We start from the raw sequence: 20,844 nt of genomic DNA on the forward strand, positions 1-20,844 counted from the left end.
CCGGCCTGATCCGTAAAGGGTAGTGAGAACTATTTATCCCACGCCTGTGTTTTACGTGGATAGCACTAGTGGTGTATGGGAAGAAACAGATAATGCTAGAGGAATAAAAAGGGCTCTTCGTCACTCGTCACTCGGAGCAGAAGGCTCTCAGCTGAGTGCCTCTCCAGAGAGGCTCTCCAGCCAAGAGATAGATGCCACTCCCCAGGTCATACTGTCTCTTTCAGGAGACAGTCCAAGTCCTAAAGACCAGTCAGTGGAGGAAGCGGAGTTTAAAGGCCCTGCCCCCGTGCCTCAAGGTAAGATAACTCTGCAGGGCATCTCAGCTCCAGAGTTCCCTGTTGTAACTGCAGGGCAGTTCAACTCCTTGCTTTACTCAATCCTGCTTCCCTCGCTGCCCAGCTAGAGCATTCCCAGTAAAACTCCTACACATAAAATCTGTTTCAAAGACTGTTTCCAGAATCTAAGGCAAATAACTAACACTTAGTAAGCTCGCATTATAAGTCAAGCACTGTGCGTATACATACTTATACAGTATATAAGTTATATGTATGTAATATATGTGATCTTGCGGTATTATGTATGGGTAGGTACTACAATCCCATTTTAAATATGAGAAACTGAGTCTCGGAGACGTCAAATGACTTGCCCAAGATTATATCTATGCCTTCCAAATGCACAGCCAATCAATATGTAAACAAACTCTCGTATACTTATACTGTAAGTGTTGCTGAATGGAATGGATTAAGGCAGATTCAGCTACCCAGAGGTTCTGGTGGCAGTCAGGAATGAGTGGCGTGGTGACCCATGGTCATCCATAAAACAGGAATTAATAAAAGGACTTGGGATCCAGGCCCATTGAAAACTACATACTATGATCAAGGGTCCATATATTTTAGGCCCTCAGCAAAAAAGCAGTGGCCTAATGGAACCAGAATTCCAAAATGAAACTACAGCGTAATAATCTACCGCATGATTCCTAGACCCTAAAAATAATGATTGGCAAACCTAGACCACCTACAATCAAACGCTACAATATGTACACCGATGTTTACTATGTAGGAGGAGCATAGCACTTCATCTTTTACTCCAATTCCTGCAAGAAGCTTCCTAAGCCAGTATCTAGAAATGCACTAATTAACTTATGAGGGGTACGAAGTCTTTACAATTAATACTCATCTTACCCAAGATGCACAACTGCACCCAGTGCAACTTCTTCCCCTATAACCATTCCATAGCTTCCCGAGCTTTCCCTGACAGTCTTCTTTTATACATTAAGCAGCTATTTACACGTACTGACAAAGAGTGAACAACTAAGAACTAATATTACCATGCCCTGGTGGCCATCCTGCCCAAGAATCACAAGACACAAAACAATTCTATCAACTCCAAACAAGTACAAACGACAACTACTGTTAACTTCATTAAATTTGCGTTTGCATCTGTAGATCACAACTGACTTGAGCAATGAGAACAAACTGTTTAAAAGTTTAAGAGAATTCAGATTCAGCACATCTTCAAAATAATCACTTAATTTGTAATATTCATAACTGCAAAATCTAATGTCACAAGTTAAAAAAATCAAAATATACTTAGAAATACTATAATAGTGCAATCAATGTCATTCTAAAATTCAAAAACAATTGGGCCTTAGCAGCTGATTCTTGAGAGTTTGCATATCTGTTGCCCCTTCCTTTAAAACTCACCAATGCCACTTCTCCTACCCCAACATTAGAAAGCATAGCTTTAAATGGCAAACACACACACACACACACACACACGCATATTTGTAATTTCCTTATTTATCAATTTTGCACACAAGAGGCCTTAGCACCCATGTTCAGTTACCAACTGCAGTGACAAGTTCTTCAAATTAAAATGGATCACGGAGACTTCACACCATGGCACAACCAAATATGGAATCCTAAAATACAGCTTGCTGATCAAAGTCTGTATCTTCTCTAACCCTGACAATGGCAATGTTTGGCCCAGTTCTTACCTTTTTCTCCATTCACCTCATAAAACAAGTTCCAAATCAGAAATACACAGTTCCACATAGATAGACACAGAACTGCTAAATATACCTGAGTTTGACACTGCAGAGGAGAGTAATAATAGTGACACCATAACCAGCTTAAAGTTTACAGAGGAGGAAGTATCACCAGCCTAAGAAAAAGTATTTCCTCACACGGCTGTAAAGTGGTTTAATCTTTTGGAGAAAAAGATAAACAGCTGGGAATGCAAGCTGGTGCAGCCACTCTGGAAAACAGTATGCAGGTTCCTCAAAAAACTAAAAATGGAACTGCCCTATGACCCAGCAAATGCACTACTAGGTATTTATCCAAGGGATACAGGTGTGCTATTTCGAAGGGACACATGCACCCCCATGTTTATAGCAGCACTATCAACAATAGCCAAAGTATGGAAAGAGCCCAAATGTCCATCAATGGATGAATGGATAAAGAAGATGTGGTATATATATACAATGGAGTATTACTCGGCTATCAAAAAGAATGAAATCTTGCTATTTGCAACTATGTCAATGGAACTGGAGGGAATTATGCTAAGTGAAATTAGTCAGAGAAAGACAAATATCACATGACTTCACTCATATGAGAACTGTCAGAGACAAAACAGATGAGCATAAGGGAAGGGAAGCAAAAATAATATAAAATCAGGGAGGGGGACAAAACATAAGACACTCTGAAATATGGAGAACAAACAGAGGATTAGTGGAGGGGTTGTGGGAGGGGGGATGGGCTAAATGGGTAAGGGGCACTGAGGAATCTACTCCTGAAATCACTGTTGCACTATATGCTAACTAATTTGGATGTAAATTAAAAAACAATAAAATTAAAAAAAATAATAATAAGTAAACAGCCATCGTGAAGCTTCATACAGAGAAAAAATAAAAAGGTACACCAGAACTGGAATGCGAGCTCCATGAGGACTAGGATGTCCTCTCTTGATTACCACTGTACCCTTTCATACTTACCACAGTACTTGTAACACTGTTTAATATTTTTTGAAGGAATGAATGATAGCTATCATCACTCATTGATCACTTTTCTTAAAAAACTTTACTAAGCATGTTAAAAGCTTAACAAGCCTTTAAAACAAGAACTGCAAACCTGAGAAGAAAGTAACACTCTGAGCCTCAGAATAACTCTATGGGGGGTGGGGGGGGGGGGCAATGGAATATATACAATTTTTTTTTTCAATTTTACAGGCGAGGAAATCAAGTGTCAGAAAGACTGACCTTCCCAAGAAGACAGAGCTCTAAAAGGCTAAACCACCAGTCTGTCTTCCTTCCCCTATGCCACATCAATACCAAAATGAAGTTCAGAGCTAGGAAAACAAAAGAACATGGATGGAGAAGACAGTCTGGCCAAAAATTGTATTATCAAACATTCAAAACTAGGCTGTCTGTTCCTGGAAAAAAAGAAAACTTTCCTACATCACTATTGCGGAGATACAGCCAATGAGGCCTATGGTTCTGTTCTTAATTGGCTACACTTCAATCTCCTACGTTCAGAGCACTGTGGGGCTCTTCTGAGTGCAGGTGCCTCTTTAAAAAAAGTGACTGATCTGCATGAAGAATGGCTTCAAAAGCTGAAAAGCTACAAGTTAAAAGTCAGAAATAAAGCTCCTAATATCCCTTCGTTAAAATATACCTCTATTCCCTTCCCTGAAAAACTGCCTGACCAGAGGAATTCAAAGAACTGTCCAAGTAAGAAAAAAGTGTTTGGCCGGCACCCGATAACGAAAATCGTGTCTCTCTAGTGACAACGTCAATCTGTCACATCTTCAGTATTCCCTAAGTGCCCTTCAAAAGGTGCATTAAGGTACTGCTTAAGATTAGCAGGCTTCCTTCTAAAACTGTGAAACAGAATCATACAGACGATGATTTTTTTTTTTTTTTAACTCCGGTCTGAGAACGGAAGTCAAGTTCAGATTCTCTTCCTTCCTCAAGCGAGTAAGAGAATTAAAGAGCGCGCGCGCGCACAAGCACGCACACACACACGCCCTATAGTAAAAATGTCTCGGGGCCTCTTCACCTGTGGCAGTCGCCGCAGCAAGCCTCGATTTGCTGGGATTTGAGGCTCTTCCCCACGCGGGGAAAAGGCGGGTGGGTGAGGGGGGCACAGGGGAGAATGAACTGGTGCCTAAGTTTCCAAGCGGATCATTCTTTTCAACTTGGGCAGCTCTTTCCTTCCCCCCACCCCCCAACCCGCCGCTCCCCCAACGGGCCGCAGCACACAGTCGGCTCCGCCAGAACCGGCAGGGCCCGAGGGGAGCCCTGCCGCCGCCGCCGCCGCCGCCGAGACCCGGGGCACCCCCTCGGCGTCGGAGGCGCAGGCGGCCCCGGGTTCTCGGCCCGGGAGCGGCGCAGACCCTGGGCACGGGCCGCAGATCAGTCGTCGCCGCCGGGCGTGGGGACCGGGAAGGGACAGCCGCCGCGGGGCGGAGGGGCGGGGTGAGCACTTCCTGACTCTCGCATTGTCCACGCACCGCCCGCGCCGCCCCGGGCCCCGCCACCGCGCCTTCCCCGTCGGGGAGGAAGTTGGCGTTCGCCCCGCCAGCCCCGTCTTACCGTTCTTGGCGTCGCCCGCGGCAGCAGCCCCCGAGGCGGCCGCGGCGTTGGCGGCGCCAGTCCCCGCGCCTCCGGTGCCCGCCGCGCCCCCGGTGCCCGCCGCGCCCGCCGCCACCGCTCCACAGCCGGCCGCCGCCGCCAGGCCCCCCCCGGCCGCCGCGCCCGCCGCGCCCGCCGCTGCCAGGGCCCCGGCTCCATTTTCCTGCTCGTCCCCGCTGCTGTTGGCGCGCTTGTTTTTGCGGCCGCCTTTGCTGTTTTTGGGGTTGGGCATCTCGCGAGCGTCCAGGTGCCCGGCGTCAAGGAAGGCGGCTCCCCGCCGCACGGCCGCTCCCGGCCCGCGCGGCGCCGGCTCCGGGAGGAAGAGAATGGAGGGCGCGGGCCGGCGGCTCCTTCGGCGCCCGTCTAGCCGCGCGGCCCGCGCCGCGCCATCCCGGCCGCCGCGCCCTCCCCGGCTTCCTGGAGCCGGCGCGCGGCCACCCGAGGCTCGCAGCCGCGCGAGCGCGGCGGGCTCGGGACCCGAGCGAGACGCTCCCGAGCCGGAGGGAAAAGGCGGGTCTCCGGCTTGTTTTGATTCGGCTTCGCTGACACGCTCTGGCCCCGCCCCCGCCCGTGACGACACTGGGGATTCGGCCTGGCCGCGCCCACCAGGTGACCTCAAGGCGGACCGGCCCGCCCGCGTGACGTCACGCCCCGCGCGAGCCGGCCACGTTCGAGTGACGTCATTCTGGCGCCCTCACCGCGGGCCTGCGAAGCTATTGGCCGTGCGCGAAGCCACCTTCCTGAAGTGGCCTCCTACACCAATCCGGTGGCATCTGGCGTAGTTATTCGGTGGCCTCCCGACCTTCATGTAATTGAGGCTTAGAACAATATGGTCCTGAAAAATAGGCGGGTGACTAGAAGAAGGGAAAACAAAGGATTTTGGATTAATAATCCATCAAAAGACCTTACCCTTCAAGAACAGTTTTAAGGTCAGTAATTATAGAAATAGGATCGAGGTCCCAGACAATGGGGATGAACAGCAGGGTCCCTGAATGAGAAGCCGGCACAGTGTAGTGGTGAAAGTAATTCATACAAACAGGACCCACCATCCAGGGATAAAACTAAATGTTGCCTGTGACCACTAGGCAGGACCTGCTTGGGAGGAAACCCAATCCCTGTGGGCTGAGCTGTCCCAGAAGAGAGATAGCTGCGTTGGAAGCAGGCTAAGATTAAAACGTGACGCCTCTGAAGAGAGGCAGTGACCTGAGAGCAGGAGACCCCTGGGAAGAGTTCTACATGGTTTCTCTTTTCTGCAACTTTATTCTGCCTTTTCACAGACCAGCTCCTTCCCATATCTCAGGTTCCAGATCAAACACACTTCCTTCAGGATGTTATATTAGAGCTCCTACCTTCCGGGAGGAGCTGTGAGAAGTATCACTGATAATTTTTCTCATCCATCTCTCATTTTGTTGACGACGTATACGTTTACTTGTTTCCTAGCTATCTCCTTCTCATTCTCGGGAAAGCTCCACAGGTAGTAGGTTTTATCCGTCTTGGGCACCTCAGGGAGCAGCTAGCATATATTTGTTGAATGTATAAATTAGGTTATTTTCCCCATGATCTATGGAAGAAAACTATTTTAGTTGACAATTTACAGTTTTCCCCTCCTCTAGTGTAAACTTTAATTAACCCAGCTCTTCAGTAAAGGCTCAGTGGCTGTGTTATAAAGCATAAAGGGACAGACAGGGATGTGCAGAGAAGAGAACTCTCCCTCTCAGGCTCACCTAATGGAGAGATTCTGACTGGGAGCTCCCAGGTTCATAGGAGAGTCCATAGCAGAGCTTGGAGCTATAGGGAGGAGCACTGGATACTCAGGGGTAATTGCTGGTTGGACTTTTTAGTAGGAAAATGATGAACCTTTTAATTCCCCAATACATATGGATAGTTACATTAGATAAATAAATATTTTGTGCCTATATTTTCACATCTATTTCTCCTCCACCCTGACATTTTCTAAGCACTAGAGGAACAGAGATTGAGTCTATCTTTCTAGCTAACTCGGCAGAGTCTAGCAAAAAACCTGACCCACAGTAAGTGGTGAAGAAAATCTGTTGAGTGGAGGTTGCGTAATGCACTTTTCTCTGGCTACATTTTTCTGAACCTTGAAGTCTCAACCTAAACCATCCATTCTCTAGGAAGTCTACTCTGACAGCCCAAAGTGAGATTCGCCCCCAAGTGCTCCCTGTTACCATCCCTACCAAAACTCCATGCACACACGTATTGAAGATGCCTGTTTACTTGTCTCTTGCCTGGGCCCCCACTGGACTACCAGCTATGCGATGGCAGAAACTGTGTCTTAGTTTCTGCCTCACTGAATCCTTGTTGCCTAGCTCAGTGCATGGTATAGAGTAAGTATATGAGAAGTGCATGAATAAATGAATGGACAAATGCTTTGAAGGTATATGAAGCAGGATTTGGTCACCACTTGGCCCCCGGAAGTCAAACAATACTGAAAACTGGAGGAAATGCTGACAGTGTAATTAGAGACTTCACAGGGAGAATGGAGGAGCTGGGGATGAAGATAATGAGGTAATGTGGCCTATTCAGATTTAGCTTAATTTCATTACTGAGATCCCTCACTATAAGTGGCTGAGACATCTCACCTTGCCTTGGGCCTTTCTTTCTTTTTCTTCTTTTTTTTTTTTTTTTTTTTTGAGTGGTGAGAATGAAGAGGTTCTTTTTTAACATTTATTTATTATTGAAACACAGAGACAGACAAAGCGTGAGCATGGGAGGGGCAGAGAGAGAGGGAGACACAGAATCGGAAGCAGGCTCCAGGCTCTGAGCTGTTAGCACAGAGCCCCACGCGGGGCTCGAACTCACGGACCGCGAGATCATGACCTGAGCCGAAGCCAGACACTCAACCAACTGAGCCACCCAGGCACCCTGAGAATGAAGAAATTTTATATTAGAATACCGGAAAATGGAGATAACTATTCTCTTGAATAAGCACATTGCTGTCATTCCATATTGGATCAGAGTAAGTATGCCTGTACCCTGCAGACAGATGTTCATTCCAGCTGCCTCCCACCTCTAGATGAGACTTAAGAATTGGAAGCTTTCCCACAAAAAATGTCATAATTAACTCAAAGCACACAGCCATCCAACCAGTTGCTTTTCTTATTCATTGTGTGAGCCACCTCCTCCTCATTCAAACTAAAACAAAATCAGAAGGAGGAAGGAGAAGCTGGGCCACTTCTTCCATTCTTAACCATGCTCATCTGTTTTTAGCCTTAGTCAAATTTGATGCAGAGGCAACGGTAAAGGACTCCATTTCCTACTTCCAAACAACATGTGGGATTTCCTTGGAATCCTAGCCCTTTATCTTTCCCTTTTTACATGATTTTTGAAGAAGAGAGAAAGGGAGAAAGCCTGTCCAAAGAGCAAAAGATGGATGGTGGGTGACCCAAAGCCCTCCCCTCAGATGCTTCCAGAAGAAAATGTGAAGAGTTCTAGGAAACCATGGAAGCCTCTATGCTCTGTACATCCACACTTGGCTTCTGTTTAATTTCCATGATCAACCCATGTGTTCTGAAGTAAACTTTCAAAAAAAGTATACCTATACCCAAGGTTTCCTTCCCCCAAACTTTATCACCCACTCCAAACCACATCTTTGCAAAATTGAATAAAACACAGCAACAATCCAGGTCATCAGAGGTAAACAATCGATAGCCTTGAGAAAAGGGACAAGCTAATCTTCAGGACTGGATCAGAATAAATGGTCATTGTTTCAGCGTTCTTGTTCTGTTTGCGTTTTTGCTTGACCTGTGTGTCTGTCTTCTGAACTCTTGGGGTCAACTAAGTCCTTTGGGCTAGAATTGGGCTGATCTGCTAAAGTCATTTCAAGTAAATATACCTTGAGCAATGCCTATTATCTCTATGGACCAGGGTTTTTTGTTTTTGTTTTTGTTTTGTTTTTTTCTAGAAATAGCCTCTCCTATGCCCAGAGGTTTACTTTGAGGAATAATAGTTGTGATTATCAAGACTTTTAACAAAATGCAATACTAATGCAAATAATGACATGAATTATTAAATTCCATAGATCTGCTCTCCTATTAAACTGTTCCCAATTATCAATATTAACATTTTTCTCAACTGTGTACCCTCATAATCTGTTTCCAGGCCTTTATTTTGACTTTTACATTATTTCCATAACCTATAAAAGCAGTCATATAAAAGAATAGAATTATCTCAGTGCCCCCTGAACTTGCTACCTACCACAGCCTCGGTGCCTTCTTTGCTCATACTGTTGTTCCAACTCAGCATCAACACTGTCATGAACCCCAATAACCTAAATAGGACTCTCCTTTCAAGAGACACATCCATAATCTTTCCCAGGACAGACATCCCTGGACTCCTACCATTCAAGACTCATTTACTTCACACCTCTGTGCGCTCACGACCTGGCTTCCAAACTGTGGCTCATAGTCTCTTTGCACGCTATGAGATCAGTTCGGAGGGTTCCTACCAGCATGTTTTGAAAACTGAAACAGAAGAGAAAATATCAATGCATTGCATATAGATATTAAGTATTGTTTTGTAAAACATACATACTATCTTTGTAAAATTTTGTTTACACACACACACACACACACAGAGTCTTGTTGTATAGTCCATTTCTTACTGCGGTGGCAAGCCAAAAAATCTGGAAGCCACTGACTATACCATACCACGAAGTATTGGATTTGTATGGGCTGTTTTTCCATGGTTTTCTCACCTCAGGAAGAGCATTTTCTCCCTCCAAGTATATATTAAATTCTGCAAAGGAAGGCATCATATCTTTTATCTTTTCTACGTCTTCCAATGAAGCTACCATTACAAGTGTTTTTGACTGCATGTTCCATACATATGTAAAAACAAACCAAACTTGCGAGACCTGGGTGGTTCAGTTGGTTGAGCATCAGACTTCCGCTCAGGTCATGATCTCACGGTTCATGGGTTCATGCCCCACATCGGAATTCAGCACAAAGAGTGCTTCGGATCCTCTGTTCCCTTCTCTCTACACCTCCTTGCTTGCGCTTTTCCCAAAATAATAAATATTAAAAAAAAATCAAAAACCTGAAATTCTATCGGGGGAGGGGTGGGCAACACAACAACAAACACAGAGGAAACAAATACAAATTAATCAACCGTTAACCTGAAAATTAAAAAAAAATTTTTAAAGATGGGTAGGCTGCATTTTGTTTTGTTTTGTTTCCTCTGATTTTGGAGGGGGAATTGTGCCCTCAGATCCCCAGAAGGTAGAGGGGTAACGGAGGCTAAATTGTCAAAGAAGTCTTCACAGGGAAGCATGAAGATTAGTCTTTTAAAAGGGCTTGAAATCAGGGGCAACCTGCTGGCTCAGTTAGAAGAGTGTGCAACTCTTGATCTCAGGGGGTTGAGTTCGAGCCCCACGTTGGGTATAGGCATTACTAAAAATAAACAAACTTTAAAAATAAATAAAAAATAAAAGGAAATGAAAGCAAGAATGAGTACAGAATCTACAGAGGGAAGAGAGGAGGCCGTAGGGACTCTGGTGTTTGTTTGGCCAAGTTGGGAACCAGATCACAATGGACACACAGCTGTTTGTAGTCCAGGCCTTGATAACTGATACAGAAGTTAGAACGCACCGTCCCGCTCTCCCTTCCATGCTTTCTTTTTTCTGATAGTATTTAATTACTATGGCACATATTGTTTACTTTTATTACTGTATGGTATATTTCATTTTTATGTTTATTTACTTTGTGTGCTTTCTGTTTTTCCTCTCTGAAATGGAGGTTTCAAGAAAGTGAAGTTTTCTCTGTTGAATCCGCAGCGCCCAAATCAGCACCTAGCACAAAATAAGACTTTAACACATAGTTGTGGAATTAAAGAACATGTAAAAGAACATCTAAAAGAAATAACCCAAACCAGATCTGACCTCAAAAAAAAAAAAAAAAGAAAGAAAGAAAACAAAACAAAAGAGCCATCTAAGCCCACAGTGCTATGCTCTTGGTAGACATAACATCCTTCCCAGCTGGCTAGCATATTTAAACCAAAACTGGGGGCTCTGTTTGAGGCCAGCTTTTACAGCAGGGGGCCATGGCATAGCAATATCTTCCTCAGCAATTGCAATGACCAGGCAACTATCAATTTCTATACCTTGTATTTCTGACATCTCCTCTAGACGTAGCACTGAAAATTCAAAGACTTGTATCACCTAGATTTCATCTTCCGGATCCCCTGTGTTTCTTCCCAGTGAAATCAGTATTTTTCTAGGCTGCCATTCTAAAGCACGATTTAACCACGGTGCTTTAGTCCTTCTTTCAGCCGTCTGCAAGGTTTGCCTTAGATAATGCAACACTGGCCTTCTCTAAATGCCTCTTTTAATTCTACACTAGTTATCTATTGCTGCCTAAACAAATTACCCTACGGTCTAGCAGCTCAGAACAGCACACATGTATTATCTCACAATTTCTGTGTCAGGAATGTAGGCATGGCTTAGCTGGGTCCTCAGGCTCAGGATCTCTCTTAAGACTGCAGTCATGTTGAAACTCAACTGGGGAAGGACCCATTTCCCAACCCTGTCCTGAGGTTGTTGGCAGCATTCAGTTCCTAAGGGTAGCTGGCCAGAGGCCTCCCTCAGTTCCTTATCATATGAGTCTCTGCATAGAGCAGCTGGCTGCATCCAAGTGAGCAAGTGAGGCAGGAAGAGAAGGGCAAGCAAGACAGAAGCCAGTCTTTTTTGTAACCTAATCTCAGAAGCAAAAAGCAAGTCACCCGGTTCGGCCCAAGCTCAACAGGAGGAGATTTTACAAGGGCATAAATACCAGGGGATAAGGATCGCTGAAATCTATCTTAGAAGCTGCCTACCACAAGTAAGTTAATATATTGCTTCTAATCCAAATTCTAATTCCGAAGGGCTTCAAATTTAGCTTATAAGACAAGGGTGGATTGTGGTAATCATTTCCTAATATATACATGTATCAAAATACAGGTGTTTGTACATTGTAAATATATACAATTTTTATTTGCCAATAAGACAAGGAGAGTGAGAAAAGGTATGAACTTATTCTGGTTCTTCCTTTCTAAATTACTGTTTTGACTAATTAATCTTTGGTGATCTTGGATGATCCCATTTCATGAATCTAAAATAACTTTTGCAAAATGATCTTTGTTTAAACTGTTTCAGGGGCGCCTGGGTGACTTGGTCGGTTAAGCGTCCGACTTCGGCTCAGGTCACGATCTCAAGGCCCGTGAGTTCGAGCCCTGCGTCGGGCTCTGTGCTGACCACTCAGAGCCTGCAGCCTGTTTCAGATTCTGTGTCTCCCTCTCTCTCTGCCCCTCCCCTGTTCATGCTCTGTCTCTCTCTGTCTCAAAAATAAATAAACGTTAAAAATAAGTAAACAAACAAACAAACTGTTTCAGTCCTCTGTATTGAAAACACTGTTGATGTTTAGAAAGAACCCAACAGTATAGTGCATTCTTGGACTGAGGGCCTGCTTCAAGGATACCTATTTTTTTAAGTGTTAAGGCTACGCTATGCCTCTTTGTTGAGTTAATTTTGATTGAGCTTGAATAGAATTCTTTCAAGATTCCCCCTCCTCCTTTATCTCCACTTACAACAAGTTCTACCCAGAGTGCCCTAAAGAACACGAGTTATATAAGACATGCTTCTATTACTGCGGTTGAATAAGTCTAGGAAACACTGTATATTTTATTAGTCATGAGACACATTACTATACTAAAGACCCTAAAAAGTCCAGCGGTAAAGAAACCTACTTACTCTCAGCTTAAAATTTCCCAAGCTTATACAACCCATAAATCCTCTTACGTGTAACACCCATTAACATCTTGTGAAACTAGAGTTATGCTAAATACTTTTTTGGGAAATAACACCTTAGAGCAAAAAGTACCTACTTCTATCTTTAGCATTCAGGTGAGTTAATGCAGGGGCAAAAATTCAAGGGAAAAGATAGACATTGGATCCTTCTTGTAAGCAACCAATTCTTTAGAAAATATCTTGCAAAATACCTACAATCTCCAATACTTATAATGACATATATAAAGTCCTTAAGTACTAATGTAAAACAGTTGAACATTCACCATACTGCTTCCATTTTCAGAAACATCAATGTTTTATTGTTCCATTGAAGAACAAAAATTAATATCAACAACTAAGGACTACTTGTTTTTTTTTGACAGAAAGACATCATTACCAATACTTCAACCAGAAGCAACCTCCAACTTCTGTTCATAATCGTTTATGTAATAAATACTATAGAACCTAGAAATATATTGTTTTGTACCCTCTAAATATGATGTGGTTCTTTCCTTTACCATCACGTGAATAATCATTTTCGCCTTCGGCCTAGTAATTTTGATTGATCTTCAATAGAATTCTCTCTCAAGATTTCCCTTCCTTCTGCAGAATATTCATACTGACCCCTTGAATGCAATATGGTACTGCACCGATTAAAGATGGCCACAAGTGCTCGACTCCTCTTTCCAAGAAGAGGTGGAGTCTATTTTCCCTCCCTTTGAACCTGATCTAGGCTTGGGACTTGCTTTGATCAACTAGAAATACAGCAAGAGTCAGGGGTCACGTTGCTCTGGTTCCCATCCTGTTAGCTTTTGCTCTTACTCTCTTAAAGCCAGCCACCATGCTGTGGAGGGCCTTGAGCTAGACTGTGGAAGGATGACCGGCCGTACAGAGACGGTGACAAAGCCTCTCCCCTTGATCAAGCTTGAGTCAGGCTCCTCTGGGTCCTCTGTTTGAAGGGGCCCTAACCCTGGGCTCTGTCCTGGGTCTGTTCACTCCACTTTTAGCAAAAATCCTGCTGAGTCAGTCTGTTGAAAATATCACCCTCAATACCTTATCACCCTGGCCTGCCTTTGGCAAGAATCGTATCAAGTCAGTTTGGCCAAGATCTTCCTAACCCTGATATTTCCTGACATTTCCTCTTGGTGATTTTTCATCCACTGACCCCCAACCCTGCTCCTTGGCTATACATTCCTGCCTTTCCTTATTGTATTCAGAGTTGAACCTAATCTCTATCCTTTACTATAAATTCCATTGGACTGGTCCCCCTGGATAAAGTCTGTCTTGCCATCCTTAACAAGCATGGTAAATAAATTTCTCTAACAAAGGATCCTCGTCACCTGGAAGATGAGAAGTGTCAGGCTAAAATTGTCAGGAGGCAATAATTAAGCCAGAGCATTTATTTGGGATCAAAGAATTGCAATTCAAGGTGCACAGATTTGGGTGGCAAACCAAATAGTTTGGAGCAAAACTATTTTTGTAAGCAAAAGTCAGGAATTTTTAAAGCAAAAAGGGAATGCTTGTATACATCTTTTTTTTTTTTTTAATGCTTATTTATTTTGAGAAGGGAGGCAGGGGAGAGGAAGGGGCAGAGGGAGAGAGAATCTCAAGCAGGCTCCACGCTGTCAGTGCAGAGGCTGATGGAGGGCTCCATCTCACAAACGGGGTGATAGTGACCTGAGCCAAAACCAACTGACTGACCCCATAGGCACCGCTACAAAGAATTTTTGATTGGTGTTCACAGCAAAAAGCTCATCTTCACTGAATATAATCCGTTGCTAAGGCTCTCACTAAGCAAAGTCTGTTACTGTAGCAAGTTGCAGATGTTCTGACTGGGCCCTTGGATTATTTGCGGTTCAGCCCAGTTCAGAAGTTCATTGTTCCACCAGTGAGGACATGCATGAGGTCCACCCCCTTAATAGCCTCCTAGCTCCATTTTAAAATCCCTTGACGTAAGTGACTCCATTCAATTTGATAATTCACAGGAGTCATCTTTGCTGTTTCAGCCTCAGCCAAGCTCCTAGCTCAGTGGTTCTTAGCCTGGGCTATTTTATCCACAGGGACATTTTTGGTTGTCACTACTGGCATCTAATAGGTAGAGGCCAAGAACGCTGCTAAAATCCTACAACGCACAGGACAGTCTCCACAACAAGTAATTATCTAGCCCCGAATGTAGTGAGAAGGTTGAGATATCCTATTCTCGTTGAATGCAGCCGTATGGGTCATCATGTCTTCACCGCGTCAAGCAGATCACCCAGATGAGCCCAGTCAATGCACAGAATTGTGAGAAATACATGGCTGCCATTTTAAGGGACTATTGGGACAGTTTCAACGGTATGTTATTGTTCAACCACTGAGGGGGCCTGGAGGGAGGGACCGTGTGGTCTAAATGCTCCTACCATAGCCAATTTTAGGCTACCAAGATGAGCCACTGACCTCAATGCTGGAAAGGTGGATGCCGTCGGCTCTGTGAGCCAGTGGCAGTTGTTCACACTGTGATAGAAAACTGAGGCAACATCCTGTGTACAATGTCTCTTTTTTTTTCTGTGTACAGTATCCTTTTATGTCTGAATTCTAGGCATGGGCATTTCCTGTGTTCACTTGCCGGCACAGTCGGGTCTCTCTACTCGTATACGGTGGTCGCATTTCTGTTGGAAGCTTCCCCTTTAAACGCCAACCCACTGGTTCTGTCGTCTTTCTGGCTTGTACCATTTTTTGCACCACGAAAATTGTCGAATTGGGTTTAGCCAAGAGGCTGCCACAGAGGATCACAGGGTGGACCCCACTCCAACACAATCCCACCGCATTCTCAAATTTGTGGTTACTGAGGTGAATGGTCTGATTTAGGAATAAAACGTTGGCCTCATTTCTTTGTGAAATGAGACGTCTAAACAACAGGTGAAGGGGGCTAGGCAAAGTGGAACATGAGTAGCAAGGGGACCACGCATGTCAGGTTTGGGCCCACACTGGAGCACACTTCTGTTCAGAAAATACCTTTGGCTTCCAGATAGAGGCAATTTCTTCTAGCACATAAGCCCAAAATATTCTTTGTTATATGCTAGAGCAGCCATTTCTGAGGTTTTAGGGCGGATGTTGGATTTAGGTTCTATTAAAACTTATTATCGTTTTGTGGTTAGGAGAGATTATTCATGCAGCCCAACTTCCTGGGCTTCGGTTTGGGTTTACAAGTTGTATGATCTTGAGCAACATATTTGTGAAATAAGGGTAATAATCGTATCTATTTCAGAGTTAAGACAGTGTCTGGGTAGTGCCTAGTACCTGGTAAGCTCTCAATAAGCAGTCGGTATTATTATATGCGCAGGAGCATTTGAAGTTTGTAATCGGGGTTGCTGTTCAACTTCATAAATGCTATCTAACAGTTCCCCGTCTGCACTGTAAACAAGTTTGTTGTTGTTTTTTTCTAAAAGCAGGGCTGGTTCTAGGTCAAGGATAAACTGCTTTCAGCACACTTTTGTCTCACCCAAGAACAAACCACACCCTGCTTCCTGTTGCGTGCAAATACGGGTACCTTTAAAGGGACAGTCAAATCCACGCAGGATGCTACAGATTGCCACAGGGCGCACTCTGGCGTACGCAGCTAGAAGCCCGGATGATGCTTTGCCCGAGCATTTGAAGTTGATTTGTGTGGACAGAAGTTATTGCAAGTTACTAAATTTAAAAATGATACGATGGGGGCGCCTGGGTGGCTCAGTCGCTTAAGCCTCCAGCTTCAGCTCAAGTCATGATCTTACAGTCCCTGGGTTTGAGCCCCGCATCAGGGCTGTGCCCTCAGCTGTGCTGACAGCTCAGAGCCTAGAACCTGCTCCGGATCCTGTGTCTTCCTCTCTCTCTCTCTCTCCCTTCCCCACGCACATTGTCTCTCTCTCCCTCCCCCTCTTTCTCTCTCTCTCTCGAAAATAAATAATAAACATTAAAAACTTAAATAAAAACTGAAAAGATAAAAATGATGCAATGAAAACAGTATTTTTGAAAGAATAATCTAATAATCTTTGATTTTAAAGAAAAGCGGGAGCGCCTGGGTGGCTCAGTCGGTTGAGCCTCTCACTTGGGCTCAGGTCATGATCTTGCACTCGGTGAGTTTGAGCCCCACGGTGGGGTCTGTGCTGACAGCTCAGAGCCTGGAGCCTGTTTCAGATTCTGTGTCTCCTCTCTCTGCCCCTCTGCCTCTCACACTCTCGCTCTCCCTCTCAAAAATAAACATTAAAAAAAATTTTTAAAGAAAAGCAACCTCATCATCACCTTATCCCATGTAGATGGATACCATAAATTTCAACTCACAAATAAGTTGTGAGCATCTTCTAATTCTAAGGAAACCCCATCAGGGTAAAAGAAAACCCAATACTTATTATGTTGGTTTGTTTGCTTTAAAAAAACACACAAAATTAAGTTACTATTCCTCAAGACTTGTTAGAGAACCTGGGGGGCTCAGTTGGTTTGAGCATCTGACGCTTGATTTGGGGTCAGGTCATGATCTCACGGTTTGTGAGATCAAGACTTGTGTCTGGCTCTGTGATGATAACACAGAGCCTGTGTGGGATTCTCCTTCTCGCCATCTCTCTCTGCCTCTCCTCCTCCTTCTTCTGTCTCTCTCTCTGTCTCTCTCTCTCTCTCAAAATAAATAAATAAATAAGTAAACTAAAAAAAAAAAAAAAAAAAAAAAAAAGCCTTGGAAGTTCCAGGTAAAACTGAGCGTTTTGTCATTAAACAATGTTATCCAGTGGTCTGGAAGTCTCTTATGCCAGCTCTGGATTAGGTCAACAATCCTGAGTTCATCGGTTTCCTAAGACGTTTTTAGGTTCCAGGCTGAGATAAAAGAAGGGCCAGACAGGGGGCCTGCTCAACATTCTGTCTCTCAGCCTCTCTCTCTGCCCCTCCCCCCATTTCTCTCTCTCAAATAAATAAACTTTAAAAAAAAGAACAAGAAAAAAAAAATCAATTAAAAAAACAATGAAGGGCCAAACATTTTCTGCCAAACATTCTAGATGACTGTTTCCTCACGTAGTATCCAGAGAAGTAGATTTAACTCAACATGTATTTCTGTAGTAGCAATCTTGTGCAATGCTCTGTAATTGATGAACAGCAAACATCTTTCTTTCTCCTTAGTTTACAGGCCACAAAAATGTCATGACCACAGCATCAACAGGTTGAAAAGAAGGAACTTTTTATTCAATCTGTCTTTTCCTCCTTGATTCACATAAGGAACATCTTCCACCTTCTGGTCTGTAGGTAACAATCGGATTCACAATCCTTTCCTTTAAATTGTCATTGTTCAGGGGCGCCCTGGGTGGCTCAGTGGGTTAAGTGTCCGACTCAGGCTCAGGTCATGATCTCACCGTTCGTGAGTTCGAGCCCCACATCAGGCTCTGAGCCTGGAGCCTGCTTCAGATTCTGTGTCTCCCTCTCTCTCCTCCCCTCCCCTGCTCACATTCTGTCTCTCTCTCAAAAATAAATAAACATTAAAAAAAACTAAAATAAATAAATAGTCATTGTTCAAATTACCAGATGAGCCTTATAATGGCAACTTTGTTTGATTTATTCTCAAAAATATTTACTGAGCATATAATGAAGTTCTATGCCAGATCCAAATGCAAAGCAACGGAAAACGATCTCCATCCACTCCCAAAGAGCTCACAGCCTGGTGAGAGAAAGATGCAGATATGTCTTTATGTTCGTGATTTTCTTCCACAGGACTTACAGAGAACAAAGAAATGTGCAATACAAGAAAATAAAGCATATCAGAAGCAATGAGAAAGATAAGGCAGAAGGAAAGCAATGATGGGATCATACAATAGAGGTAGGCTAATATCCAGAATAAATACAATGAAGGCCTACATGTATTTGCCAAAGATCCACCAGGAGTTTGGCTCTAAGCTTTTTAGCAATCTCTGTGAAAAGAGAAATATGATCAGTTACACAATCTACAGCTCCCACAAGCTACCAGCAGACCAATTGCTCTGGAAAAACATAAATGGTGCTGATATAAGTCCCAAACAAGCCCTCAAAATGCAATGCTATGCAGTACACGGAAGAATATCCTCAATAATAGCCTTATACCCAATGGAGTGGAGCTATTTCTTACAGCACATCAAAGTCCAGGCTGATGGCTTAGCATCAAAGTTCAGTTTAGTAAAAGTAATTTGATAGGAGTTCACTTAAGCAGAAAATCATTATAACCTGATAGGTGCAGTAATAGAAATATGCACAAAGTGCTGTGGAGAGCAGAGGGGACACAAGTGCAATCGCATTATTCAAGTTTGGAGCAGACATCATCATCAAGGAAAGATTCTGGAAGCTTCTATTCAATTTCCAAAGGAAATCCACAGGTTTTGCTGCAAGAGCCTAACTTTCTTAGAACATCAATTTTTTTTTTTAATTTTCTTTTTAATGTTCCTTCATTTTTGAGAGAGACAGAGTGCAAGCAGGGGAGGGCAGAGACAGGGGAGACACAGAATCCGAAGCAGGCTCCAGGCTCTGGGCTGTCAGCACAGAGCCTGATGCAGGGCTCGAACTCCCAGATCATGAGATCATGACCTGAGCTGAAGTCAGACACTTACCCGACTGAGCCACCCAGGCACCCCTTAGAACATCAATTTTTATTATGGATGGAATATTGTGTTATTGTTTTATAATGTTTTTTAAAGTTTCTTTATTTTGAGAGAGAGAGAGTGTATGTGCACATGAGCAGGGGAGGGGCACAGAGAGAGGGAGAGGGAGAGGGAGAATCCCAAGCAGGCTCTATGCTGTCAGCATGAGATCGTGAAAATCAAGAATCAGACCCTCAACCGACTGAGCCACCCAGGTACCCTGGATAGAACATTGTTTTTTCTTTCTTTTTTTTTTTTTTTTAAGTTTTTTCTTTTTATGTATTTTGAGAGAGAGATAGCAAGAGGGGGAGTGGAAGAGACAGAGGGAGACAGTCTCAAGCTGATAGCAAGGAGCCCAATGTGAGGCTCGAACTCACAACTGTGAGAACATGACCCAAGGCCAAGTCAAGAGTCTGACACCTAACCGACTGAGCCATCCGGGAGCCCCAGAACACTGTTTCAAAAGGGCTTTGTTGGGACGCCTGGGTGGCTCAGTCAGTTAAGTTTCCAACTTCGGTTCATGAATTCGAGCCCCACGTTGGACTCTGCACTGACACTGTGGAGTTGCTTGGGATTCACTCTCCCTCTCTCTCTCTGTGCCCCTTCCCTACCTGCGCAGGTGCACACGTGCTCTCTGTCTCTCTCAAAATAAATAAATGAACTTAAAAAAAACAACGGGGCTCTCTCATCACAGCAAAATTCACGTTAAGAAGTCAAAACATACCTTTAATGGAAAAATTCTCATTTTCTTTGTAATTTACATATCTTGGATCACCCTTATTATTAAATACAGTGAATAATAAATTAAGAAAGTAGACCGTACCTACCTGAAGGCTGGGTGCTCAAAGAATCAGTGAAAGTTTAGAGTTACGTCAAGTTTTAAGTAGGCTCCCTCAGAAATCCAAGACCACAGAACAAAAGGAATTTTGAGGGGGATTAGTTCTGGTTCCGTGTTAAACTGCATTTCTAATAAATGACATGGTCAAGAGTTGTATTTCTCCTGAACACTAGAAAAAGAGTGAACAGAGAAGGAAATTCCCAACATAAAATAATCCACATATTTGACATCAAAGAAAAAGTCTTGGATTTCCAATCCATCCAATAAAAGGAGGTGACAAGATTTGTCTTGAAGGGAAAGAAAGGCAGGAAGAATGCAAAATGCTTCTATGGTTGATTTAAGGAAGATAGTATTTTTCCTCAGGGTTCAGCCAAGTATGAGAGAAGTAGCATTTTCTGGCTTCTATATACTATGACTTAGCTTCCTTATCAACAGGTACAGAGCAGGCTCCATGGACCATGCAGGTGAGTGGCAGACAAAGTCTCCTCCATAGCACGATGGTTGGGACTGACACCAAATAACGAAGGATAATGATAAATCTCCACAGACAAAAATGCTCAAAACGAGAAGGACTGGCACAGATGCGAAATCAGGGGCGATCCTCTTTGACCACCACTGGTCAGAGAGCACGCGGAAACATTGGTCTTGACTTCTCTATCTCTGAGCATATATGATTGGTCGCTGAGATTACAAAATGGGTATTTAAAATCTTTCCCCGGCAGTGCTTTAGATACTAGGCTTGATAACATTTTTGTGTGTGACAGAAATAAAATTTGAGTGTTTAAAACCCATCTGCCATCCTGTAAAGGGTATGGATCTTTCAGTTTGAGGATCTCGTTTGCTGAGCACAAATGAAGTCATCTTCAGAATTAGACTCCTGAAGATTGTATGAAGTGATGGGTGAGGAGGAGTTGAGGTGAGGTTCATCGCTGTGTATCAGAGTATGATAGGAAAAGACAGGGTACAAGAGGCAGAGAGGGAAAGGATAGGA

The 20,844-nt window shown here is 43.7% G+C and overlaps 1 protein-coding gene across 3 annotated transcripts in view; it reads right to left on the minus strand.

Annotated features, from left to right (window-relative positions):
* The window catches only part of HECA (hdc homolog, cell cycle regulator), a 50,576-nt gene extending 45,404 nt beyond the window's left edge, over nt 1-5,172 (minus strand). For 2 of the 3 annotated variants that reach the window (XM_053222169.1, XM_053222168.1), the window contains exon 1: nt 4,592-5,172. In XM_053222169.1, the coding sequence (XP_053078144.1) occupies nt 4,592-4,862 (271 nt within the window). In that variant the 5' untranslated portion in view covers nt 4,863-5,172. The remainder of the gene's footprint in view (nt 1-4,591) is intronic. The other variant, XM_053222171.1, reaches the window with a different exon arrangement.
* Nucleotides 5,173-20,844: the final 15,672 nt, after the last annotated feature.

The sequence above is a fragment of the Acinonyx jubatus genome, chromosome B2 (assembly GCF_027475565.1).
Source record: "Acinonyx jubatus isolate Ajub_Pintada_27869175 chromosome B2, VMU_Ajub_asm_v1.0, whole genome shotgun sequence".
In the NCBI taxonomy this organism is placed as follows: domain Eukaryota; kingdom Metazoa; phylum Chordata; class Mammalia; order Carnivora; family Felidae; genus Acinonyx; species Acinonyx jubatus.